We start from the raw sequence: 23,142 nt of genomic DNA, 5'->3' as shown, positions 1-23,142 counted from the left end.
AAAGATACTGTTGTTATAAAAGTTTTTATAAAACTCTCATAACAAATTCAACTTACGGTAGCGAAAAAGGAACTAAAACTAAACCTTATTTACTTATCGCTTGTTGGCGTCGATAAAAATCGTATAGCTTGTTTTTTATTTTGTTAGTGCTTTTTTGAATTAGTGTTAACTTCTTACGAAAAAACTTTTTATTCTTAGTCTAGTCGGATTAATTTTATTACGATCGGAAAATAAATGTTACGATATTTTGTAACAGTATTTCTGTTTACGGCTAACAAATACTATTTTGTGAACGGTTGAATAACTATAATGTTTTTACTGTTGCTGTAGACGAACGATTGTTTTTTTTTTCAACTTTACAAATTTTCCCTACGTTGTTTCGTGTTAAATTTAAGTTTTTTTTGTAATTTCAGTCTGTTTATTATTTCTTTCGGCGGTCAGATTTGTAATTGACCGTTAAAGCTTTATTTACGTTTATTTTCACGGTCTTAAATCCGTGAAAAAATGTCACAATCTCTGATAAGCCGATCGGACGATGTTTTCTTAAAGCATGTATTGGAAATATAGATTCGCTGTATTTGTCAAGAGGTCCAGATCTTTTTCTACTTGTTTTTCTGAATGTGAATTGTTTTTCTAAAATCGCTAGCGCATATATTATAATTATATATTATATTTAGAAGTAAGTACTATTTTTATACTGGTGATAATATAAGTACAATCCTTTTTTTTATTGTTTGAAATTGCTTTCAGTTTTTAAAAAAAGTTTATTTTACAGGTACCTCGATCGTTATGAAAAGGTACATTTTCTCGGTGAGGTCGGGGAGAGATCCAACGATGACGATGAGGATAGTCGGCACAGAAGGTGGTCGGCGCGTGCATTACATTCTGTACCGTTGACTTATAATTATACACAACACAACGTACCAGGTATTTAATTAAATTTTTTGTACATTTTTAATTTAACGCGTGTGTTTTTCACTAAGTATTATAAAATGAAATGTAAGATCATTATCGAGCTTAGGAATTGAATTTTTGTAACGATTAGGAAACGACTTTGTTTCACACGATAGGAGCTTTAACGATTATATTTATCGCTGTCGCCAGAAGGAACGGTCTGCAGAAAGCTTTATTTATCCGTTGGAGCCCGCCGCTACTAGATTACAATAGAACACAGCGTCTCTACAGATTCGTACGATCTCGTCGCAGACTTACATTCGGTGAAAGTAATGTAAGGAAATCGCTCAAGAAAGGAAAACTGTCGGCAGTGAGAACGTCTATCGAAAGAGAAGCTTTAGCACGAGAGAAATAACTTCAAACGTCTTTTCTCTCCGAAACCTTTCCTTCTCTTTTAACCTTTCAGACGATTAAGGATTAAAGATTAGGGAATTTTTGACAGAGGACGGACGATTTTGTCCGGTTTAAATATGTTGAAAGAAAAAAAACTAGTTTTCTTTAGAAAATTTAAAGCGCCGTTTGAGAATAAAAATGAAACGTACGGAAAAAAGCTCAGGTTTCTCGACAGAACACGTTCGACTATCTTTAGAATCGTGCGGCTTGTGAAAGTTTATGTCCGAGCAACATACTATTATGGTGTAATTCCTTTCGAGTTTAATTTTGAAACTTTGAGGAAATCGTCGGTTATTATTTCTATTTAACCGTCTCGACTAAGATTTCTGCTTCCTCGCAGTACATTTTAATATGAAAAATAATTAAAAACCAGAGAGATATCCCTAAATATATCTATCTCGGCCGTTTAACTGAAAGTTTCTCCTTTAACTTCTCACGAGTTCTGTTCGCGTTAGTAACAGGTTATGTGAAATATAAATTCTCTATGTTTATCAAGAGGTCCAGATCTTTTTTCGCTTGGAATTGTTTTTCTGAAATCGCTAGCGGGTTGCGCTAGCTATGTCGTTTGTATATTATAGTAAGTATTATCTGTATACAGGTAGTAAAATAGAGTACAGTCTTTTTTTATTTGAAATTACTTTACGTTTTTAAAAAAAAGCTAATTTTGCTCGATCGTTTATTATTATAAAATTACTTCCGTTATTTTAAAGAAAAATCAATTCTTAATTTTAATCGACGGAAACTCCAATTTATATAATCCTGCGATTTGATAACGCGCGGCGAAAACGAACCCGTTATCGATCGATTGAGCTACGGGAACCGGTTTGTAAAATATCGGCGATTAGCGTTTAATTTAAATCACACCTGCTATTTCCTAACGTGTCGCTTCCGGAATAATTCCAGGTCTTGTCCTCAAGCATTTTTTCTAGTATATTTCCAAGTCGTTTATCGGTACTAATTCATTATACGGTTGAACAAGGTGATTTAATAGATTTAGTAAAGGATTTGATATTTAATTACGCTTTTGATTTTATTGAAAAGCGATTGAAGTATATTTGTATTTTAATTAAAATAAAATTCAAATTAGAAATTTGACTAAAAAAAAAAATACTATGAATACGCCGCGTATGAAGCGGTTATCAACAGTTAAGGAAGCTAACGTCCAAATTATTTAAAAGAACTGTGTAGCTTTATATTTTTTTTCTTCTTTTCAAAAAAAGAAAGTCGTGCTTGTTACTTTTACTATTTTACGATAACACCGTACACATCTTTACAATTGTAGTAAAGGTTATACTGTAAATTGTATGAAATATTTTTTCCATGACTAATCGACAAAAATATATATATATATATTTTTCAATTTTTATCATTAAAAAAATTATTACCGATCGCTTCGGTACATTATTTTTTATTTTTTTTAAAGCGTAATATTTTTATATATGAATGCGCTGCATATTTATATGTGTGTACGCGTGAACACGTATTTATTATTCGTTTACATAGAATAGTATTGTATATACATCACGATGATGTCGGTCTGCTTTAAGTAAAAAAAGTTACAGTATGTATTATTCCATAGAGTGCAATGAACTGCTACTTTCTTTGTCGTTCTTATATAAGTTAGCTTATAATTACGTTTACTGCTCGGATGTCTTAACGGTTTTGTTTGTTTGTCGTCGAACGGATCGAAGCGCCGTATTAGATCTTATTTGTTGTTTCTTTTAAGAACATATTCGCGATTTTACCTTCTGTTCGTTACGATTTTATCGTATTCTATTCTGTATTGTATTTATTACAACTAGGAAGGAAATACCGTTCTTCTTTCCTAAGAGTTTCTCCCGATAGTTCTATCGTTTAGCTACCGGACAAGAAATAATGGACCTCGAATCCGTCAAATCGCGCGATCTGTGGTTTATTCAGGATCGCGTTACGAATGCGTTGTCGATTCATCAGGTCGTTACATCTCAACGTTGTCCGGTCCGGACCGTACTAGGTGAGGCCAAAAGTAAGGTACAAAGGATAGGTCCGATTAAGACGAAATTTATCCGTATGGAGGATCGCAGCACAAGATGAACGATGTTTTCACCCGATAGAAATAGGATGCGCATATGATATAAACGACGACGTGTAACTTTCAGAACTCTACAAACGGCGTTATTATTTTTATTAAATAAACAGAATAGAGCGAATATATTTAATCGTACACCGAAGAGGTTTTCTAACTTCTTTAAAACGAGCGTAAAAGAAACTTACAAAAAAAAGTGCTAATAGTTAATTAGCCCTAAAAGATTCTTCGGAAGAACAGGTCTGATTAATCTAAAAGAGAATCTTAGATAAGTTTTATACTTTTGAAAAACTCATCGCGTTCGGTTAAGCTATTTGACGAATCGAAATCTCTTTTCATCCAGTAACCGAACGGCCATCCGAATACAGGCTGAAGCTTCTTAAAAGAATAAGTTTTGCTGTGGAATTTTTTGGGTTTATGGAAGTAGCCTCTACCGTTTCATAACAGGTTCTGCCGGTCGCTGCCGGCGACAGTCAGTTTATATTTTTATTAGGAGAAGATTAGGGAGTAGATTTCCCGATCGGTATTTTGTTAAAAGATCGTCATAAAATAGTGAATTCCATTTTTCAGTTTTTTTAACCGTGAACTTTTACAGTTTTAGAACTCGTGCCCGTTCCCACCGGGTTGGTCTAGTGGTGAACGCGTCTTCCCAAATCAGCTGATTTGGAAGTCGAGAGTTCCAGCGTTCAAGTCCTAGTAAAGCCAGCTATTTTTACACGGATTTGAATACTAGATCGTGGATAGCGGTGTTCTTTGGCGGTTGGGTTTCAATTAACCACACATCTCAGGTACGGTCGAACTGAAAATGTACAAGACTACACTCATACATATCATCCTCATTCATCCTCTGAAGTATTATCTAAACGGTACCGGAGGCTAAACAGGAAAAAGAAAGAAGTCGTTTTTTCATAACTGTGCGTTTAACTGTTAACTGTTAATGCTCGCATTTTTTAATTTTGTACTTGATTTACATCGCCGAACCTTAAGAAGTTATCGCTCGACAGTGAAGAACTATAATATTTCGTTCTTGGGTTTCAGCTTTATCCACAAAAATGTACTTTAAGTCTCTCTCGGTTTACTTCGCGATATTTCCTACTTTATTTGTCGTGAAATCTGAATAAGTACGTACATTTTTTTTTCAGTAAGTCTCATATTTCTAACAGATAAAATGATCCGGCTTCGAGTCCCATTTTTTATTATTTTCTTTTTATTTAAAAAAAGAATACTTTTGGTGTAACTTCGCCCGTTCATTATACATTCGTTGGAAAATACTGCCGGTGGTTTGACATTGTTAAAGTTTTTTGACGACAATTAACAAATTGACAACACTTAATGAAAGAACATACGATATATAAACAGACAACAATTTTTAAATTAGAGAATTACGAGGAAAGTTTCCCAGAGAAGTTTAAGAATTTCTGACGAATTAAATCCTTATGGAATCTGTTTTTCGCCAAAGTCATATAACTTCTTTTTTCTTTAAGTTTCACTATTTAACGAAAATAATTATAAAACCAGGCTAATTTTTGTGGATAATTTTACATACACACACGCGCGCACACACAGACACATTCTTCACTCATTCAGTAATTGTTTGGGCGAGCGAAGCGAGTACCGACCGTCTAGTCTATCCAGGATTCCAGGTCGATGTCGATCCAGGCGAGTTCCAGGACCGACTCCGGGGGTGTAGAGCTCGATATTCTCGTCTGGCCAGAGGACCTGCCCCCCTTGTCCCTCGCATTGTTCCTTTCCATCGTGGTTGTGAGAATAATACTGATAAATATAACGATTAAGGTATTCAGGCTTTATAAAAACCTGAAAAAGAAACTCGCCGTTCTCCACGGCGGAGTGGTAGCATGTCGGTCTTTCATCCGGAGGTCCCGGGTCAGGCTTGCGTTTTTCATAGGCTACAAAATTCAATTTTCTGCGCACAAGCTTCAAGCTTATAAGGAGAAATCACGCAAAAAAAAGAATTTCGCAAAAGACAATATCGGTAATTACGGTAACTAAAGTACACATACCGTCGACTAGGAAAACACAACCTATTTTCATCCGAAACGGATTCATTTTTTTCTATAATGAAAATCTTTTAATTTATAACTTTTACTGCAAGGAAGCTAGGGCGTCGATCTACGGCTTACAACGTACCCTGGGATAACACGAATGTATCCTTCAAGTTTGAAAGGGATCGGTCGGTCGGTGAAAATAGAGAGACTGTTACTGAAGAAAAAATTTAGCGATTTAAATTGCAAAATTTACGATCGGTTTTCGCGAATTTTACAATTTTCTTTAGGCGGTAGTATTAGTTTTTTGGAATTTTTAAAGCGAGAACGATGTAATCGCGTGTTTTTCTGCGAAGTTTGTAATGTAATATCGACATTTTTCCACTTTTCGCTTTATACTAAGTAAATAAATAAATTTTTATTGTCGCGTTACGGTGATCTTCGTACGTTTTACTCTTGCGAAAAATTTATTTAAGAATAGTTTTATTTATATTTCGGAGTACTGTTGCTAGGCGTTAGGCTCGGAAGCGTTTTGAATTCCGTATTTCTTAATACATCCTGTTATTGCCGGCCGGCGGCTCTGCCGCGTAATCATCGTAGTCAGTATAAAGTCGTTTATAGCTTAGTACGAAGCGTGTGTGTGGGGTTTACCGGAACGCGTACAGGCGTAGCGTTTCTGGTGGGGGGTTTGTGCGGTGCACACAGGACCACACCCCTCTTCGTGTCGGCCCTCCTAATTTTATAGAAGCACTCGTCCCGATCAATAACTCAACCGAGCTTGTGCTAACAGCCGGCAGCCGGAGCGGCGAGTAGTTTACTATTGCGCTTCTGCCGCTAACCTAGTCCAGACTCCTACAGCCGCTTACTTTATACTGCCGGAGCTGCGCCGGTTAGGAAACCGTTTGTTTTACGTTCCGATATATCTCGTCGTCTATCGGGGCTTTTCTTTCGTGTTTTTTAATTAAACGATTCTCTATTAAATTTTCTTTCCCTTCTCTTCTTTGTCGAAATCCTTTTTCACCGTTTTCTTTTCTATTTTTATTACGCGTCGTTACTTCTTTTTCCACGATCGATTTTTTCTTATCCTTATCTTTTATCTATCGAAACTTATTTTTATTACCGGGATGTTTATCGGTATTTTAATATCCTTTAAAGAAACGGGGACTCCTAACAGTCGTTTTTATTTGGTTTTAGTTACTTCCCGCGCTTTTAACGGTCGCTTTATTTTGTAAATACACAATGATTCTTTTCGTAAATATTTTTTTCCGCTGACACTCTCGCGTTTGTTTTTGCGACGGATGAACATCAGAATAAACATAATATACAGAATTAGCCGTTTAACCGAACTTGCTGTAACGCTGGCGCTGTTTATATTGTGGTGCCGGTTTTTATAAGTTGTTACAGTAACATAATTTTTGTCGCGTAAAACATATTTATACACGTTTCTTTTCGAGGGGGTAGAAATCATTAAACGTAAAAATTATTAGTTTGTTAATTGTAATAGGATGTTATGCGCCGTAAAACAGATATCGAATCGGTTTTGTATTTTAACTGTAAAAAATAATGCGATACGGTGAGTATCCGGTAATGAATAATTTACGGGATAGTTAGAAATTATTGAATAGCGTTGAAGACATCGCGTAAAAAAAGTTCTACAGTAACTGTTTACGAGGAAAGTTATTACGTATAAGTTTGGAGTCGAGTTGTACCGCTTTTTTAGTCTGTTATCTACGGGTTAATGATTAGTACAGCTCGCCCTGGTAGTATCAGTAGCGATGTTTAACAGACGTCTCTCAAAGAAAAGAATTTCAGGATGTATTCTATCCGTCGTGAAATTTAAAAAAAAGTATTTACATAAAAACGGGTCCGGAATCGCTTTTTTTTCTGTCCTGACTTTTGCTCAAATAGTAAAACGAAGCCGTACTGAAATTCTTGAAATTTAAATTAAGAGGTCGGTTTTTACGGTTCCATGTGGTTTTTTGACCTGAAAAATCGAAGAGAATAGGTCCCGCATCCGTTTCTGTAGTAATTTTAAATAAAATTACCGTAAAACAAAAATAAACGACGTTACAAAACGCAATTTTTAACGTCCAGTAACTTTATTAAATTTTCAACGATCGCTTACAATTTTGCAAAAGAATTTATAGAGAATTTAATTAATTCTGTAGAGAAAATCTACGAAAGTAACGTCGATCGAACGAGAAGAAGGGGAGTTTAACAAATTTGACTTATATTAAAAACAAAACCGATCGAAACGCGACAGAAAAATATCGTATTGTAATTTTAAATTGAAACTGGAATCGTTTCGAAATCGGAGAGCAGCTGGAAACAAACGGTTGAAAACGCCCTCTTTCGTTGTTTATACGATAATCTCGCTCGATTTAAAATTCCTCGATCGGCTCTCCTTAATGTACGGAATTGTTTCGTAACCGCGTTGTAAGCTCTTCTGAAGTTCTATTGGACGGCTAGATCGAGCGAGTCGGACGTTTAATCGGTCTCCTCTCCGGTAATACGAAATCGTTAATAAACGAAGAAAACGAACTAAAAAAGAGGAATTAGCGACGAGAATCTTTGGCGGCGTTGAAACTATATAAAACATTCCTGATTTCGTTTTAATGACGGTCGCCCGAGGAATCTTAATCGAGTAGAATATTTGTGTAAACAACAGCAAAGGAGGATGTTTTTAAAAGTTACTTAGATTAAAAAAAGAGTAAAAATCGATAGAGTATTGTCAAGAAACGTTTAATTTATATCTTATTAATAAAAATAGTTTGATTACGTCAGAAACGTTTCGAGATAATTACAGATGTATTTTTTCAAGCGTTCGGTTATCATAACGTTCTAGAATCGTTGAGAGCATAATGTAGGATATATATATAAAAGTAGAGTATCAATTTACCTACAATTATGAGTATCGACTATCCAAGCGCTTCGGATTATTCCTTCATCAGGAAAACACCCTTTTACCGGATGTAATTAATAAACATCAAATTATCTTATACAAAAGATATGTAGGTGATGTTTTAATATACGATCGACAATGTAATAACGAAGAGGACATAATAATTGAAGAAATTAACTCTTTAAACAAGGATATCAAATTTACTTTAAGCAGGGAAAATAATAATAGCATCGATTACGCGGATATAAAATTTAACAAAAATTTGAATAATTATAAAATTGATGTCGATCAAACAAGACACTGTAATACGTTTTAACTCTTTTCATTCGCGGGATCAAAAAATAGCATCTTTTAAGTCGTCGATTTACAGAGCAATAAAATGCTTAAAACGCAATAGCATAAAACAATGAATGAAGTAAATAACTGTTACCGTGCGTACTTAATAGATAAATTATATAGCAAAATAAAAAATGTACTCGTAAAGGACAAAATAAAAGTAACAAACAATAATGCTGTAGAAGAATACGCTGAAATAGAACGTAATAGAAATTATTATAATTAGTTTAATAAAACATTTAAATTAAAAACAGCGTATAAAATTAGTAATAAAATAATGTATTACATAAGTAGCAAGGATCCTTCTAAAACAATAAAATATAATAAATACGATACGAAAAACAAGGAGTAATCTAAAATGTGAAGATTGTGATTTGAAGTATATCGGTATGACAAATCGTTCATTCTCAGTTAGATTTAAATAACGCATCGATCGCACAAAGAAAAAGAATAGAGATCGATCTAAATTTTCTAAACGCATTATAGAGAATGGACTTAATTACAGTTCAAACGGATTTTTTGAAATATCTGAATACTCTAGTAACATTCATAAAACTAGTATATCGGAGAAATTTCATATACGAATAATAATAATAATAAACTTATAAATGAATAAATCAAATTTGATAATGATATTTTATTCGAGCAAATTATACAATAATTATTAATTATTAGGTCGGCTAACCGATTCGATTTATATCGCATAACGGTTGTAAACATCTTACTGAAAAGACGTTTTTCTTTTAACGTTGACTTATTTTAACTATTGACAATCGACCGTTAATAATTTTAAATTTTATTTTCATTTTAATTTCCGTTTATAAAAATTTATACGCACGACTATAAAATTCGTAATTAATCGGCAATCCCTGAGGAAGGAATAATCCGAAAGCGCGTGGATAGTCGATACTCGTAATTGTTGGTAAGCGGATACTCTACTTTTGTATAAATTGTATAATACCGACGGTGCGGATTGTTATGAAAATCGAACCTAAAACATATATACGTGTTCGTTACATTATAATGCCAAATTTAAATGCTCGTGCATTTAACCGGATCTAATTTTTTTCAAGTATTGTGTTTCACACTGTTTTATCTGAATATTAGTACTCCAGCGTGTTCCATTTTAAAAATATCGTTTAATTAAACGGATGAGATTAACGTATTTGCAAATTCGAAGAAGACTATTAACAGCGAGCAAATGAAACTATCGATAATTCGATTGTAAATTAAAAATTAATAATCGCCGGGTTTTAGCCCGTGTTAACGTTTCAATATGTCAAAAAATCTTAAAAATCTACAATCGATTTTTTCGAGGTTTTCGGGTTCGAGTCCAGAATTGTCGGTTACGTATTATAAATGTTCTCGTCCTAGATTGATAATTTATTTTTAGTGTGACGACAGGCTCCTCTATCGGGATACGCCCTTTACGGCAACCTTAACGTAAATTAATTTATTTTAATTAGTTTTCGCGTTGTAATTAGTCTCAAGTATTTTATCGTATGCTCGCGCTTTAAATCGGTTAATATTATTTCTTTTTCGTAACTTCCTAAGTAATCTTCGATTATTTCATTACTCTGTTTTAATTCATCGATGATATTATCGTTACATTATCGCATTTAGATTTATCATCGTAATACTAAAAATAATAATTAATATGTAAGCTACTTTTTCTGCAGTTTTTACGGGAATTTTGTATTAGCTTATCGATTTACGACGCTACAGTTAATTTAAGATTCTTTTACGTATTATTTTCGACGTTATAAGCGTAATAATTTATAACGGTCGCATTTTTATACCGAAAGTATTCGATGTTTTACGCGTTTTTGCTTTTACGTAGATGTAATTTTAGAATTTTTAATACCTGTTGTTTTCTAGTGAGGTTATTTCTTTGCCGGTGAGGATAAAGTTTATTAACGACTCGTTTCTTTTGAACTATAAAAAAGTCGCGCCGCCTGTTTTATTCACCGATCGATCTTCTTTTAACTACGATTTTATTTTGTTATTGAAATCGTCTCCCGTAAACTGAAGAATAGCTGTAGAAAAGTATGTATTTTTTTAATTTTTCATCGATTCGTACGACGTTCGCTCGTTTCCGTATATCCGTTAATTTTCTTGGCCGCTGTTCCTCGTTCGTGTGCGTGTCGAATGTAACTACGGGCCGCCCGGCCGTCTTTAATGAAATCTATCGAAGGTATCCCCGTGACGAAACACGTTAGTCTTTTTTGATCGTCTGTTGCTCGGTTTTTCTTGTTTTCTTTTACGGATTAGGCTTCTTCAGGCTGAAACGGTATTTGAGTTAGAAACGATAAATTTTTAGCCGTTAATAAAAACCGTACTTTCATTTTTGTAAGAAAAGGGAATTTTTGTAACGAAAGTTTTTATGAGAAAACTATTACAAGTATTTATTATTACACGACCAAGTTACTTAAAAAAATTCGTTAGAGAAGAAAGCACTGCAACGGCAAAATCAAGGGCTGACGACAGCGGTGCAGGAGTGAATGAAAACAGATTGGGAAAAATGCGCTTAACGATCGCGTAGCTTCGATAAAGTTTTTCTTACGGGGATTTCCCGTAAGCTTTACAACCGGTAGTAACTATCGGTCCTTACGTACACTTATTCCTCTAGGTCTTGCCGGGAGTTATTATTAGCTCGATCCCGTCTCTTAAAGCGAGTTGTCAACCTTTAAATTTATCGGCCGAAGATAATTAAGACGTAGAAAATACGGTTGTTACAGTTATTAAAATCGTCGATTGAAATTTAATTAAACGTAAGACTTTAAAACGGTGATATTTATATAAACAGTAACTTACTAGGTCGGTTATGTAAGTACGTAATGTTTTATATTATTTACGACTAAGAATCGCGGTGTACTATGCTATATTTTCAAATATAGTGTGTTCGACTTAAAAAGAGGTCTCGTCGCTTTTCTTTGTCTATCGGCAAACACTTACATAGTAATTATAACGCGTACAAAAGTTGTTGAAAACGATGTCCATCCGTTTCTACGCGCTTTCAACACGTTTGACCGTGTTCCGTCTACTCTTGTTAGCCGCAGTCCTAAAATCTTTTAAGCAACTTCTGAATAACGCTTATAACCGGCGCTTCCTTTTCAAATTTCTTCCTGAACTTTCTCGACGTACAACGTGAGATTTCGTCTCAGAATAAGTTTCCGTCACGAATACGCGTTCTTCAACAATTAACCGCATTTTGTCAAACGACTCGCGATTACGCGACCTTGCTCTAGAGCCGATGGTAGATACAGACTGGCAATACTCAAATTCGTAGGTTGTAAACAGTCCTTCTCGTATCGACATACTCTGCAGTATTCTCTTCGTCTCGTGCCAATATATGCGTTTTACAAAAATACGCGTTTAATGTAAATTACAGAGTAATAAAAGGCCTTTTTTAAGTTGAACACTCGATACTCTAATAATTAATTGTTTATTATATTTTTAAATTTGCTTTTAAAAATTACGATAGCTTTTTTATTATATATTATTTATTTACACATCGTTTTGTAAATTATTAATTTGTTAATCGTTTAAATATAATAATAATAAAAAATTTGTTTTGTATTCGTTTAGGTTTAGGTTGAAATTAATCGCTTGAACCTTGTCTCGCGAAACCGTGCGGCAGATATAAATATGTATTCGGCACGTATTAGTAATATCTCAGTAGTTTAGGCAGTCATTCTGTCACTCCCGCGTGTAAGTGCGATTATCGCTTTACGCGTAAGTATATTAGGCCCAGCCAATATACGAGCTCGTGACGTCACGAGCAGACTGAGTATTACTACTCGGCCTGAAAAACGTGAACTCCGCGTATCAAATCGAAGTATTAGTTATTATCGTATTGTAAGTATCATATTTAAATTTACTAATTATAAACGATACGTAATTAATTCTTTTATTACCGTTACTCGTACTAATTTGTTAATGTTTAACCGTAAACAAAAGCTTACTTGAATTTTCTTCGTGCATCTATTGGCAAATTTTCTTCAAACTTCCAGCGAGTTCACCATCCTCGCTAAACGAAACACTTACTGTCACTTTCATTATAAGTTTTACTATCAGAGTCTACACGCTAACGTTCTGTCATTTCATCTATCAGTGGTTCCGGTTTTTCATACGCTTTTTCAATATTTTTTACTTTTTCACAATAGGGTTTCCAGCCGACTTCATTCGCGGAATTAATTTTCTCCGTAGTTAATCTTTCAAAATTTGTCAAAGAAAATGTTATGACTCGCCAGATATTTTTACGGCCGACCGTACCGTACAAATAAGGAAGATACGGTGGAAGTCTTAAGAACACGATGCAAAAGTTCATTCGTATGATATTTTTGTACTTTAGTTTTATGAAACTTTACTAATTTGTATAACGGTGGTTTCAGCGTTTTTTTTTAACTATACGGAATACGGGTTTTTTCCAGCCAAATCGGTCATATCTTTTCTTCTGGAGTTAGAATTTGGCGCTTTATCGATACACCTGTAATGTGATAAGGGACGGTATAAACAACTACTACTGACATCGGTGGAAAATTTGGAATAGATTTTTCACGCGCCCGTTTCACGAAATCGTCTCTATTCATGTTGGCACTTTAGTCTCCGCTTTTCGAAGCGGCTTTCCAAGTTAGTAATGCGTTCGGAATAAAACCGATTTCTCCTCCGGCACGAATTACTATTATACTGTCGCTTTTATTAATCGGCAGACGAAGTCCCTCAACAATACCATCGGACCACAACTTTGTCGAACAATGTTACTTAAAACGTACGTTTCATCCAAATACACAATTTTAGCGTTGTTTTGTCTGTACTTAACCGTCGCCTGCAAACGTCAATTCTCTTCCGACTGATATAGGATTTTTCAATTAAATTTTTCTGTTATTTTCAGTTTTACGCCGTTTGAAACGCAACTCCTTCAAAATAACAGCTAAAGTTGATTCAGTGCCTTTAAAATCAATAGGCGACTGAAGTTCTCGCCTTATTTTTTTGTAAAGTAGGTAATTCATTCTTCTTTGAATAAAATTCATTAACCGTTCTTTTAACTACACCTAAATCAAAACCGTCCAGTCCGCTGATAGGTTTCGAACGTCGTTTATACTTTTTCGGAGTGCTGAAAGAATACGATCGGGGGATGTCGATTGAAGAATCGTGCCTTTTTTCTCTTCTGAGTTTTTGAACCTGTGTTTTTGTTATCCCACAAGCAGCAGCAGCAGCAGTTCTTTCTTCGCATTTTTGTATGCCAGTTATGTATTTGTCGTCGGTTAATTTACCTACTTTTGAGTTTCTTTTTCCGTAAAATCATAAACGTTGTTATAATTTTACGCGCTTGACTAAAATGTTTTTCTTAATTACGGTTTTAAATTCTGCCGTAAGAAACCGCACTAATAACACGAACAAAAATAAAACAAAAAATAATTTATAACAAAAAGTTTGCGAAAAACAGGGAATAATTATAAAATAATACGACCGCTCAAAAACGCTATCCTAATACGTTTACCGAACACGATATAAACCGGACTAAAGTTTATTTCTTTATACGTACGTGCGTACTACGAATAACGGATCTAAATATAATTGTGACGAAAGACATCATTTCTAATCGTATAAATTTTTATAGCCTTGTTCATAATACCGATCAGAGCATTAGTTGTCGGTTACGGAATGAATCGTTATCGTTTACAAGATTCAATCGTTAAGAATTTTTATACGTGTAATCGACTCGAGGTGAAAGAATTGAACGCGCAACAACATAAATGTATTATGTTGTTTGGGCGCCTGTATTGTTTGTAAGTCGAAAAACGAAACAAAAATAATAATTACGCGCAAAAATAATGTTTTGGAAAATAATAATATAATGAGATGTCAGCACGTGACGTCATAAGCTCGTAGATTCGCTGGGGCAACTATAATGCACTGTAAGTTGTACTTGTCGGGCGCCATAGCGTGCCGACGATAAGCGATTAAACATTTTGTTATTTACGTTTAATAACGATAACATCATTTTTAACGCTTCAGGAATTATTGGCTCGTCGAAAGAAAGTATTTGAGTCTATGTTACCGTCTTACAGTTCTATACTTCATTTTAATAACGGTTTTATTCGGTGTTATTTTCATTAATTTTACTTTTTAACCCTTACGTGCCGATCGGGTTTTAACAACGAGCGATTGTGTTGTGAAACGTAAAACCCTTAAGTAGCTGCGAAAAAAAAATCTGCACTGTATATACAGAATGTTTCACGAGGAATCTGCAATACTTATCAAGACGATGATAAACGTTCATATAAACGTAGACATGGAAAGGCTTCGTTAGCGAGTTACGGATAGCGAAAGATTTCGCCTGGATCTCAGCTCGGTTTAGTTTTGTGCCGCGGTATGAAGTTCAACGTGAAATAATACAGAGAAGAATAGCGATTGTTAGGTAATACGTGTTTTTGATGTAATAGCGTTCATATTTATTTCGCTTTTTTATTTTAAGTTCTTTAAGTTAATGTCGGTTTGTAATAACGGTAAAAAACGCCTATATATTTACGAACGAGGAATATGCATATATACATGGGTTCTGCAACGGTAATGTTTATGAATCCGTTAAACATTATCGTAAACGATTTCCTAACGGATTATTCCCTTCGGACAGATATTTACAGAACTCACAGAAAACCGAGAAAACGTGGGTCTTGTATTAAATCTGAAAGGGAACGCAACAGTCACGAACAGATGTCGCCTACGATACAGCGAAGGCCTTCAACAAGTACACTAAGATTATTTGCGCGTGTGCATATTCCGCATCTTAACGTTACGCCGTGAACATCTTTATCCGTACCGTCTTCAGCGTGTACCGCATCTAGAAGAACGTGATTACAATCGGAGAATTAATTTCTGCCTTCGGTTACCGCATTAAAAATGTATTAACTCAAATACATCTTTGGGATGAAGCGACATTTACACGTAACGGTGTAACGATTTAAGAAACAATCTTATTTGAAACGACACCGATCCGCAGGCCACCTCAGAATCAAACTTCCAATGTCGGTTTTCGATAAACGTCTGGTGCGGTGTAATAGAAAATATTCTGGTCGAACCTTACGTCCTTTATCGTCGGTCGTTTGGGGAGGCCTATCTAAATCTTCTTCAGAATGAACTTACTTTACTTTTAGAGGACGTTCCATCGCTTACGCGAAGTGTTTTGCGTTTCCAACATGGCGGAGCCCGAACGCATTTTGTAACTCGGCATCTTAATAAAACGTTCCCGAATAGGTGGATCGGCCGCGGAGGACCGATAGCGTTGCCAGCCAGATCCCCTGATTTGAACCCGTTAGATTTCTTTGTACGGGGACGCATAAAGTAATTAGTGTACGCTCAGAAATCGATCGATGAACGTGAAATTTTACAAAGAATCACGGTTACCGCCCAAGAAATAAAAAACAGCCCACCGATGTTGGAGGAGGCAGCGGCGTCCTTAGATTGTCGCGTTTGAAATCTGTATTGCCAATGGAGGTCGACATTTTGAGCAGCTAATGTAATCCTCGCTGTAAGTTTATCGAATATCAAACTGAATAATTTAAATTAAAACAATACTGTGGAAAATTTAAACGAACGTTTGGTTAAAATTGTTTTGAGAGAAATAGGCTTATAATTTAAATTTTCGTTTGCAGTGTTCGGTTTTCATAATCGTTTAGTTGTGTTTGGTTTTCCGTAAAAACGAATTTGAAAACATTGTGTTCAGCGTTCATAGAGGTTGATTATATCGCTTTTTCAAGAATTAAATTCTCTACAAAACGTTTTGTACACGTTTATGTTTATTACTTGTGTAAGAAAGTTATTGTAAGCTAATCATTAAAAAGTTATTTTTTGGATCCCTAATTTTGGGTTTAAGTCGGATATCTTAAAAACTAAGGATTGAATTTTTTAGGTTAAAAACCGTAGAAAACCATTAATTTCGCCCCTCAATTAACATCCAAAAAATTTCAGTACGACCTCATTTGACTGGAGCGGCTGAAATCCAGGCGAAATCTTTTGCTAGCCGTAACTCGCTAACGAAGCGTTTCCAGTCCTATGTTTGTATGACATTTTTTATTATTTCGATAAGCGGAATACGCCTGTAAAGTGTTGCAGATTCCTCGTGAAACACTATATAACCTTAAAACACGAACACTCTGAAACTGCTGTCAGGGACATTGCTCGGAAAGCAAGTAGTGCTGTAGGCGTTAGCGAAAGAACAAATTTTTAATATAATAAAGAAACAAAATTTTTTTTTTGTAAACACGTTAACCCTAAAAGACTCGAAAGCGTGTAAAAACGAATGAAAAGTCGGACGATTTTACTAAAACTGCTGTCAGAAAAAAAGTTCGTTCGTTTTATTTCGATAACTATCTTCCTAACCGGGAAAAAAATTAAACGCTGTAAATACCGATTCTGAACTGCCGAATTGTTTTAAAAGTACGTTCCATCGTGTTTTAAAGTCGACGAATTTTCGTGTTATGTCCGCAAAAAGTAATTCTTTATCGATCGAACACGAAGATATTATTTCACGGCGTAGGATTTAAGAGAAAATAAGCGATCGCGTGAAGGAAGTAAGACGATTTATTATCTAGATGAAACTTGGATCGATGCGGGACATGTACGGGAAAAGATACGGGTGGATAAAGAAACGAGCGGAAAAGACGGTTTTACGAAAGGTTTGTCAACCGGGGTACGAATCTCGGCCGGAAAAGGTATACGGTTAAATAAATAGTAACGCGCGTAGGAAGTGAAAATGGGTTTTTGAACGGTTGTTTTATGAATATTTGAATACAGATCTTCCCAAGAGTACCGTGATGAAACGAACGGTAACAATTTTATGCGGTCGTTTAAAAAAAAATTTCGAAATTATTGCCAAAGGATCCGTCATAGTAGTGGGGTTGCCTGAAAACTGAAAAAATTCCAAACACTTGGACCTAAAAATCGGAACTTGCCGAACGGTTAAAATCGAAGAAAATCGTGTACACCGAAGACATTATTAAAATCAGTTAATACAAAAATATATTCGTAATCGAGTAAATGAAATCGCAAAATCAAACGATTGCTGCACGCTTTTATGAGACGACGTTTGTGTTCCATTTTACATTTAATATTTTTAGTCTAAATGCCGTAAAAATAGTAATCATTTGTATAGAAAAGTACGATTTGTAATCTATTAGTTTATCGATTACAGTCGTCTCGTCGCGGTTTTGATTGAATCTTTTTAAATAGGTTTCAATTTTTTAACCGGTACCAAAAAACTGAAGAAAAAAATAGTTTTTTTAATTACTTTTTAAGGTAACTCGGAATTGTACGGTTTTAAAACGTGAAATAGGAAAAATTTTTCTTATCGACCGACCAATAACATTTTTTCTAGCTCGGTTTTAGCATTTTTACCCCTCTCCCCCTCCCACTCACCCGGGTTGTTTTCCAGTTATCGGTCATTTTTTAAATTGAAGTCAATAAGGTCAATATATAAATGTAAAACTAAACTAAAAAAAGTAAACGACAAGGAGGATTAAGCGGTACGGACGAGTAAAGGAGTAAAATATTACCTATATTTCGTACTTTGATCGCAGAGATCTGTAAGAGCGCGATAGAAATAAAAGTATAGTTACGGCAAAGGAAACCTTCAGTAAGAAGAGGAAATTACTGTAGTGAAAATTTGGACTTACAGATAACGAAGAAGTTAGCCGAATGCTACGAAGTGATTTTCCTGTCGTACGGAAGTAAACCGGTGGACGATGAGCTAGAGGGAGAAAGAACGGATGAGGTACGGAAAAGGATGATGAAAGTAACACGGACGGATAAAGCGAGCGGTGAGGAAGTATCGAACAAACAGGGTTAATTAAAAAACTTACGCGGAATAAATAGAAAAAAAAGGAAATAGGTTAGGACGGTACGGTTATAGGGTGTTAAGTCTTGACGATCGCATCGGAAGGGTCAGTAGAAGGAGAAAGGATGCGAAGAAGTAGGATGAAGTTAATTATCGAGGTAAAGTAAAAGGAGGAGAAAAAGAAGAAGAAGAAAAAGGCTCGGGTCAAAAATTGATAGAAACAGCAGTGGCGTAAGGCACCTGCCGCCAGGTATAATACCTGAAGATGATGAAAATGTACGTAAGTTTTAGCGGCACTGCTTTCGGAGTTAAAATCAGCCGATATCCTCATCTGTTTATAGTATTTTAAAGATAATTATGAAAGCGCTTACGTTACATTTTCTTCTGTAGAAAAGCGCGTTTAATTTCTTAGTTAAAAACTGTAAGTCAAAGGGAAGGCTGTATAATAGCGCGGTGAAGTATTTGACGCCGCGCCGATGCATTTAGTATCCGGTACATGCGTGTAAGTAGAAGTACAAGTGCCGCAAAAATTTTATAAACGGCAACGAAATGTTATACCGGCAATATTTTCTTGCTCGTTGATCGTCGTTGAAACGACTCGACCGGTGTTAAAACGAACCTCTTTTATACGTAAGTAAATATAAAGTATTTCAGGGGAACGGGGCATTACCGAGAAGGTAATATTTATTTCATTGTAAATCTATTCGTGAAAGTGAACGGTATCTTGGAATATTTTTCTTGAAGATAATTTTTCCTAAGACATTCCTGCCTCTTGCAGCATTTTGCGCGGTTAGAAATTATAAATTTGTACTTCTTATTATTTTAAATATAAATAAAAGAAACGTTAAATTAGAAGCGTTACAGCAGGTTATTATTTCTGAAATTTTGTATAACGTAGAAAAAATATTCTGACAAAATCCATCGTTCCAAAAGTAGTTATCGTACTAAAATACGCAATATACTAAAACTACTCGTGCTTTTTACACGAGTCTCGTCTTTTGTCGATAGGCCTAGTCTTGTTCTTAGATGTTAGTACGGTAAACGAAGAACACCAGACTCGTGTCGTTCTATCTTCGCGGTTCAGCGTAAACAAGAATTAGGTGTCTTTTTATCACGATAAAAGCGTGCGCACGTGTCTGCTGTGTATTTATATTTGTTGCGTTCGGACGTAGTACCTTGCCGGTTAACAGTTTGGCGCCATTTCATTGCGCATGCGCGCCGCGTCTAGGAATCGAATCGGTGTGTACAGTAACAATAGTAATAATAGTAGTATTAGACAGTGAAGTTTTATCAATGAAACGGTAGGGGTAAAAGTATCGCCACCGTCTCGCGTGTGTACGTTGTTAAGTTGGTAGACCGTATGTATACGTGTATGTTTCGGGTGGATATTTGTGAATGGATGGGAGACGCTCGGTGTTTGTTGTGACTTGAGAAGACTGCTACCGGTGTAGTTCTGCTGTCCCTTCGTTTTTTAAAATTGTTTTTCGATTTGATAAATACACTATTTTATTAATTTTTTTTTATCGGTTTATTTCTCGATGAATTAAAATTTTATCGCATCGTCGATTTCATTTTTCTTCATAAGGATAGTAATTTTTTGAATGTCTTGTGTAAAATTTTTTAAATTAAATGTAATTTTTTTAATATATTTATTTTTTCTTACTTACATTATTAGGTTCATTTTGTTGTAGATAGATGAATTAAAAAAACAAACGATATTGTATGCCAAATACAAGGCGTGTTTTTTTAAATAAGTACCGTTTTGATGTAAAAGATAAGCGATTATTTTTTTGAAAAAAAAAATATATATAAAAAATACCGTACTTGTGTAATTCACGTACTTTTTTGACCGACATTTTTTATGTAAAAGTAAAACGTGGAAATCAATGACAAAATTTGACTGAATATCTAAAAAAAAATATCGTCTAGAAATTCAGGTCCGTGAATTACGCTAGTAAATACGGTATTCATCTGAAAGCTTGGATCTTACTACATAATTTCCACTTACATTAAGGCACTTATATCTTGCGATCAGCTTTTGTATTCCAGGTTCGTAGAAGTCTGTCTGAGAACAAACCGTATCTAAACGGCTATTTTGACGTCATCGTCGTCGTCGTGGTCGTGGAGCTGACCGTCGAGGTGCTGATTTAAATGCAGGAACAACTGGTAGTCACTGGGCTCCGGGTCAGTACTATACGATGTCAGTACTATACGGGTTGTCGGTTCATTCCCGGCAAAATGACGCGATGAGATCTCGGGAGCGATAAGCCGCATGTTGCCTGAGCGTTATCGTGAAGCAGCATTATATTCCTGTACTGATCAAGCCAAGCCTTCGGTTTTAAATTGTTGACCGCATTTAAGTCGGTCTCGCTCTATGTTTCGGCATTTATCGTTTCACCCGAAGGCAAAAAAATCAATAAGCGGCCGGCCCCTGTCTATCTCAAAACACAGTGCACATGATTTTCCGGGCTGTCATTGTCGGCTTGAACTTGACTTTCTTGGGAGATATTGAGTGTATCTATTCCATGGACTGTTGTTTTGATCCCGGTGTAATGCAACACCCATGTCCGGTAACAGTTCGGCGTAAAAATGGATCGCCTTCATTGCTGTATTTCGTGAGGAATTCGAAGCGCCGGCTAAACGTTTGTTTTTTTACAATTCATTCAGCGTTTATGATACCCAGCGTGAGGACAACTTATGATAATTCAAACGTACGGACACAGTTTCATAGAAAACATTTCATGATAATAAAGGAAGGAAATTCATTACATAGTGATGAAATTGTAAACCGTCTATTGTCAAAAATTTTACATTACTCTGCACCAGGTCATCGGTAATGACATAATGACAGTCGCCTGCTTTCATCGTGCACGTTTGTACGACCCTATTTAAATGCCCTAACCGATTTTCTCACCGTTCCATCGGACGTAGTGTTATCCCCGAACACTTCTCTAATCTGTCGATGAATTTCAGTTGCTGTCATACCTCTTGCGTTTAAGAAACGAATTACAGCTCGTATTTCACAATCAGCGGCACCGTGTATTGCCATAGGCATTTTAAATATGCACAGGAAAGTATAAACAAATACTAACAATCACGAGCAAGCTGATAGATTTAGGCTATTATTATTCATCTTAGTCGTAGAATGTGGGCGAAACGGCGACAGCCATGCTCCAGCAGACGTATATGAAACCCATACTAACTTAAAAAGCATACTTCATAGATTAAGGTTTTCAACTTATAAGATGTAGAGACAGACCTGAAACCTGCTAGCTGAAATCTTGAAAAAAATAACTTAAAAGGTATTTTATTGTTACAGTTACTGTGAAGCAAGAGTTATAAAAAAGGGGGGAAAATGATTGATCATTAATCAAGACTACATATTATCCATCCCGTAGTTGCTATGTGACATGCGTAGACCGCTATTCATTCCTGTTTTGATTGTTTGAAAACCGTAACTCTTTTGTTATTTGGTAAAACCAATTTATTTGAGGTGCGAGTTAATTGTTTCAACTTAAAAAGGAAGTATTTTCCTGTAACAGTTGGTGACGTGAGTAAAACCTAGCAACTATGAGCTAGCTTTAACGGATAGTTTTAGCGTTCTCTCAAATTCAGATGAATAAAAAAATGCTGGTTCTAGCTAGAAAGAACTAAGTTAGTTTAGAAGTATTTGGGAAAACTTAAGAAATTTCTTGGGTTACCATTTGCTAAGCTTAGCTAGGTTTTTGGCTTTCATGTGGTAACTTGTCTGTCCCCCATTTCACCTTCTGTTATCTGTAAATGGTGATTTGATGACTGGCTCATTCATATCGCTTCGTACTTATTTGGACCGCACAATGCTTGGCTATTTTATTTATTTGATCTTAGTAGAAGAAATGTCATCTAGTGATAAAAACAGAGAGAAATATTTAGACGAGTCACTATTTATTAAAGAGAATATCCAGTAATAATTAGAAAAATCCAAGACTTTGATGTCAGTTAAAATCAAAAAAGGCAGCTTGGAAAACTATAAGTGAAAAGTTTTCATCAGCTGTTTGTAAGGAAGTAACAACTGTACAACTAAATACATTTCTGAGCAATATGAAGAGTAGTGACAAAAAACCCACAAAACTACAACAGGCAGCAAGCCTATCAAGTTTTTATAATTTATTTAAAACAACGCAACATTTATTTTTAATTTTCAATTAATTTTCATTTTCAATAACGACGCGAGGAGGTGGAAAGGTCTGCGGAACCTCTCCAGTTGAGACTGACTAGCTACAAGTAACAATCTGGGAAAATGCACCCACTTGCTTTCTTTGTACGTGTTCTCACATAGTTGAAGTTCATCTTCGAATTCTGCTTGTAATCTAAGCCAAATTGAATGCACTCTTTCCGCTAAAAGTTTCATTAAATTTATTATGAATTTTTATTTAATGAATTAATAATTTTTCAGATTACCGTCAAAATATAATAACTTTGTGCAAGATTTCTAAATTTAATTTTTATTTTTAATCTTATTAACCCGTAATGGTCATCTGGGTGCAAATTTGAACCATCAAAGAATTAAAACTTGAGTTATTTTATTACAGATAAATAAAGTATATACATATACTAAACAACCTCATTAAACAAAAAATGTATTTTAAAATACAGCAAATGTCTATAAATA

General features: G+C 35.1%; 1 protein-coding gene across 5 annotated transcripts in view; it reads left to right on the top strand.

Moving 5' to 3' along the window:
- Bap170 (Brahma associated protein 170kD) overlaps positions 1-23,142 on the top strand; it is a 278,139-nt gene that overhangs the window by 110,838 nt on the left and 144,159 nt on the right. For all 5 annotated transcript variants that reach the window (XR_012758142.1, XR_012758143.1, XM_075378240.1 and 2 more), the window contains exon 4: positions 776-927. Coding sequence is in view for 3 of the 5 variants with exons in the window: in XM_075378240.1 (XP_075234355.1) it covers positions 776-927 (152 nt within the window). In the remaining 2 variants the exon portion in view is untranslated. The remainder of the gene's footprint in view (positions 1-775; positions 928-23,142) is intronic.

The sequence above is a fragment of the Lycorma delicatula genome, chromosome 11 (genome assembly GCF_047948215.1).
Source record: "Lycorma delicatula isolate Av1 chromosome 11, ASM4794821v1, whole genome shotgun sequence".
Classification (NCBI taxonomy): domain Eukaryota; kingdom Metazoa; phylum Arthropoda; class Insecta; order Hemiptera; family Fulgoridae; genus Lycorma; species Lycorma delicatula.
Note: the sequence above shows the minus strand (reverse complement) of the source record. Positions and strands in the feature narration are given on the sequence as shown.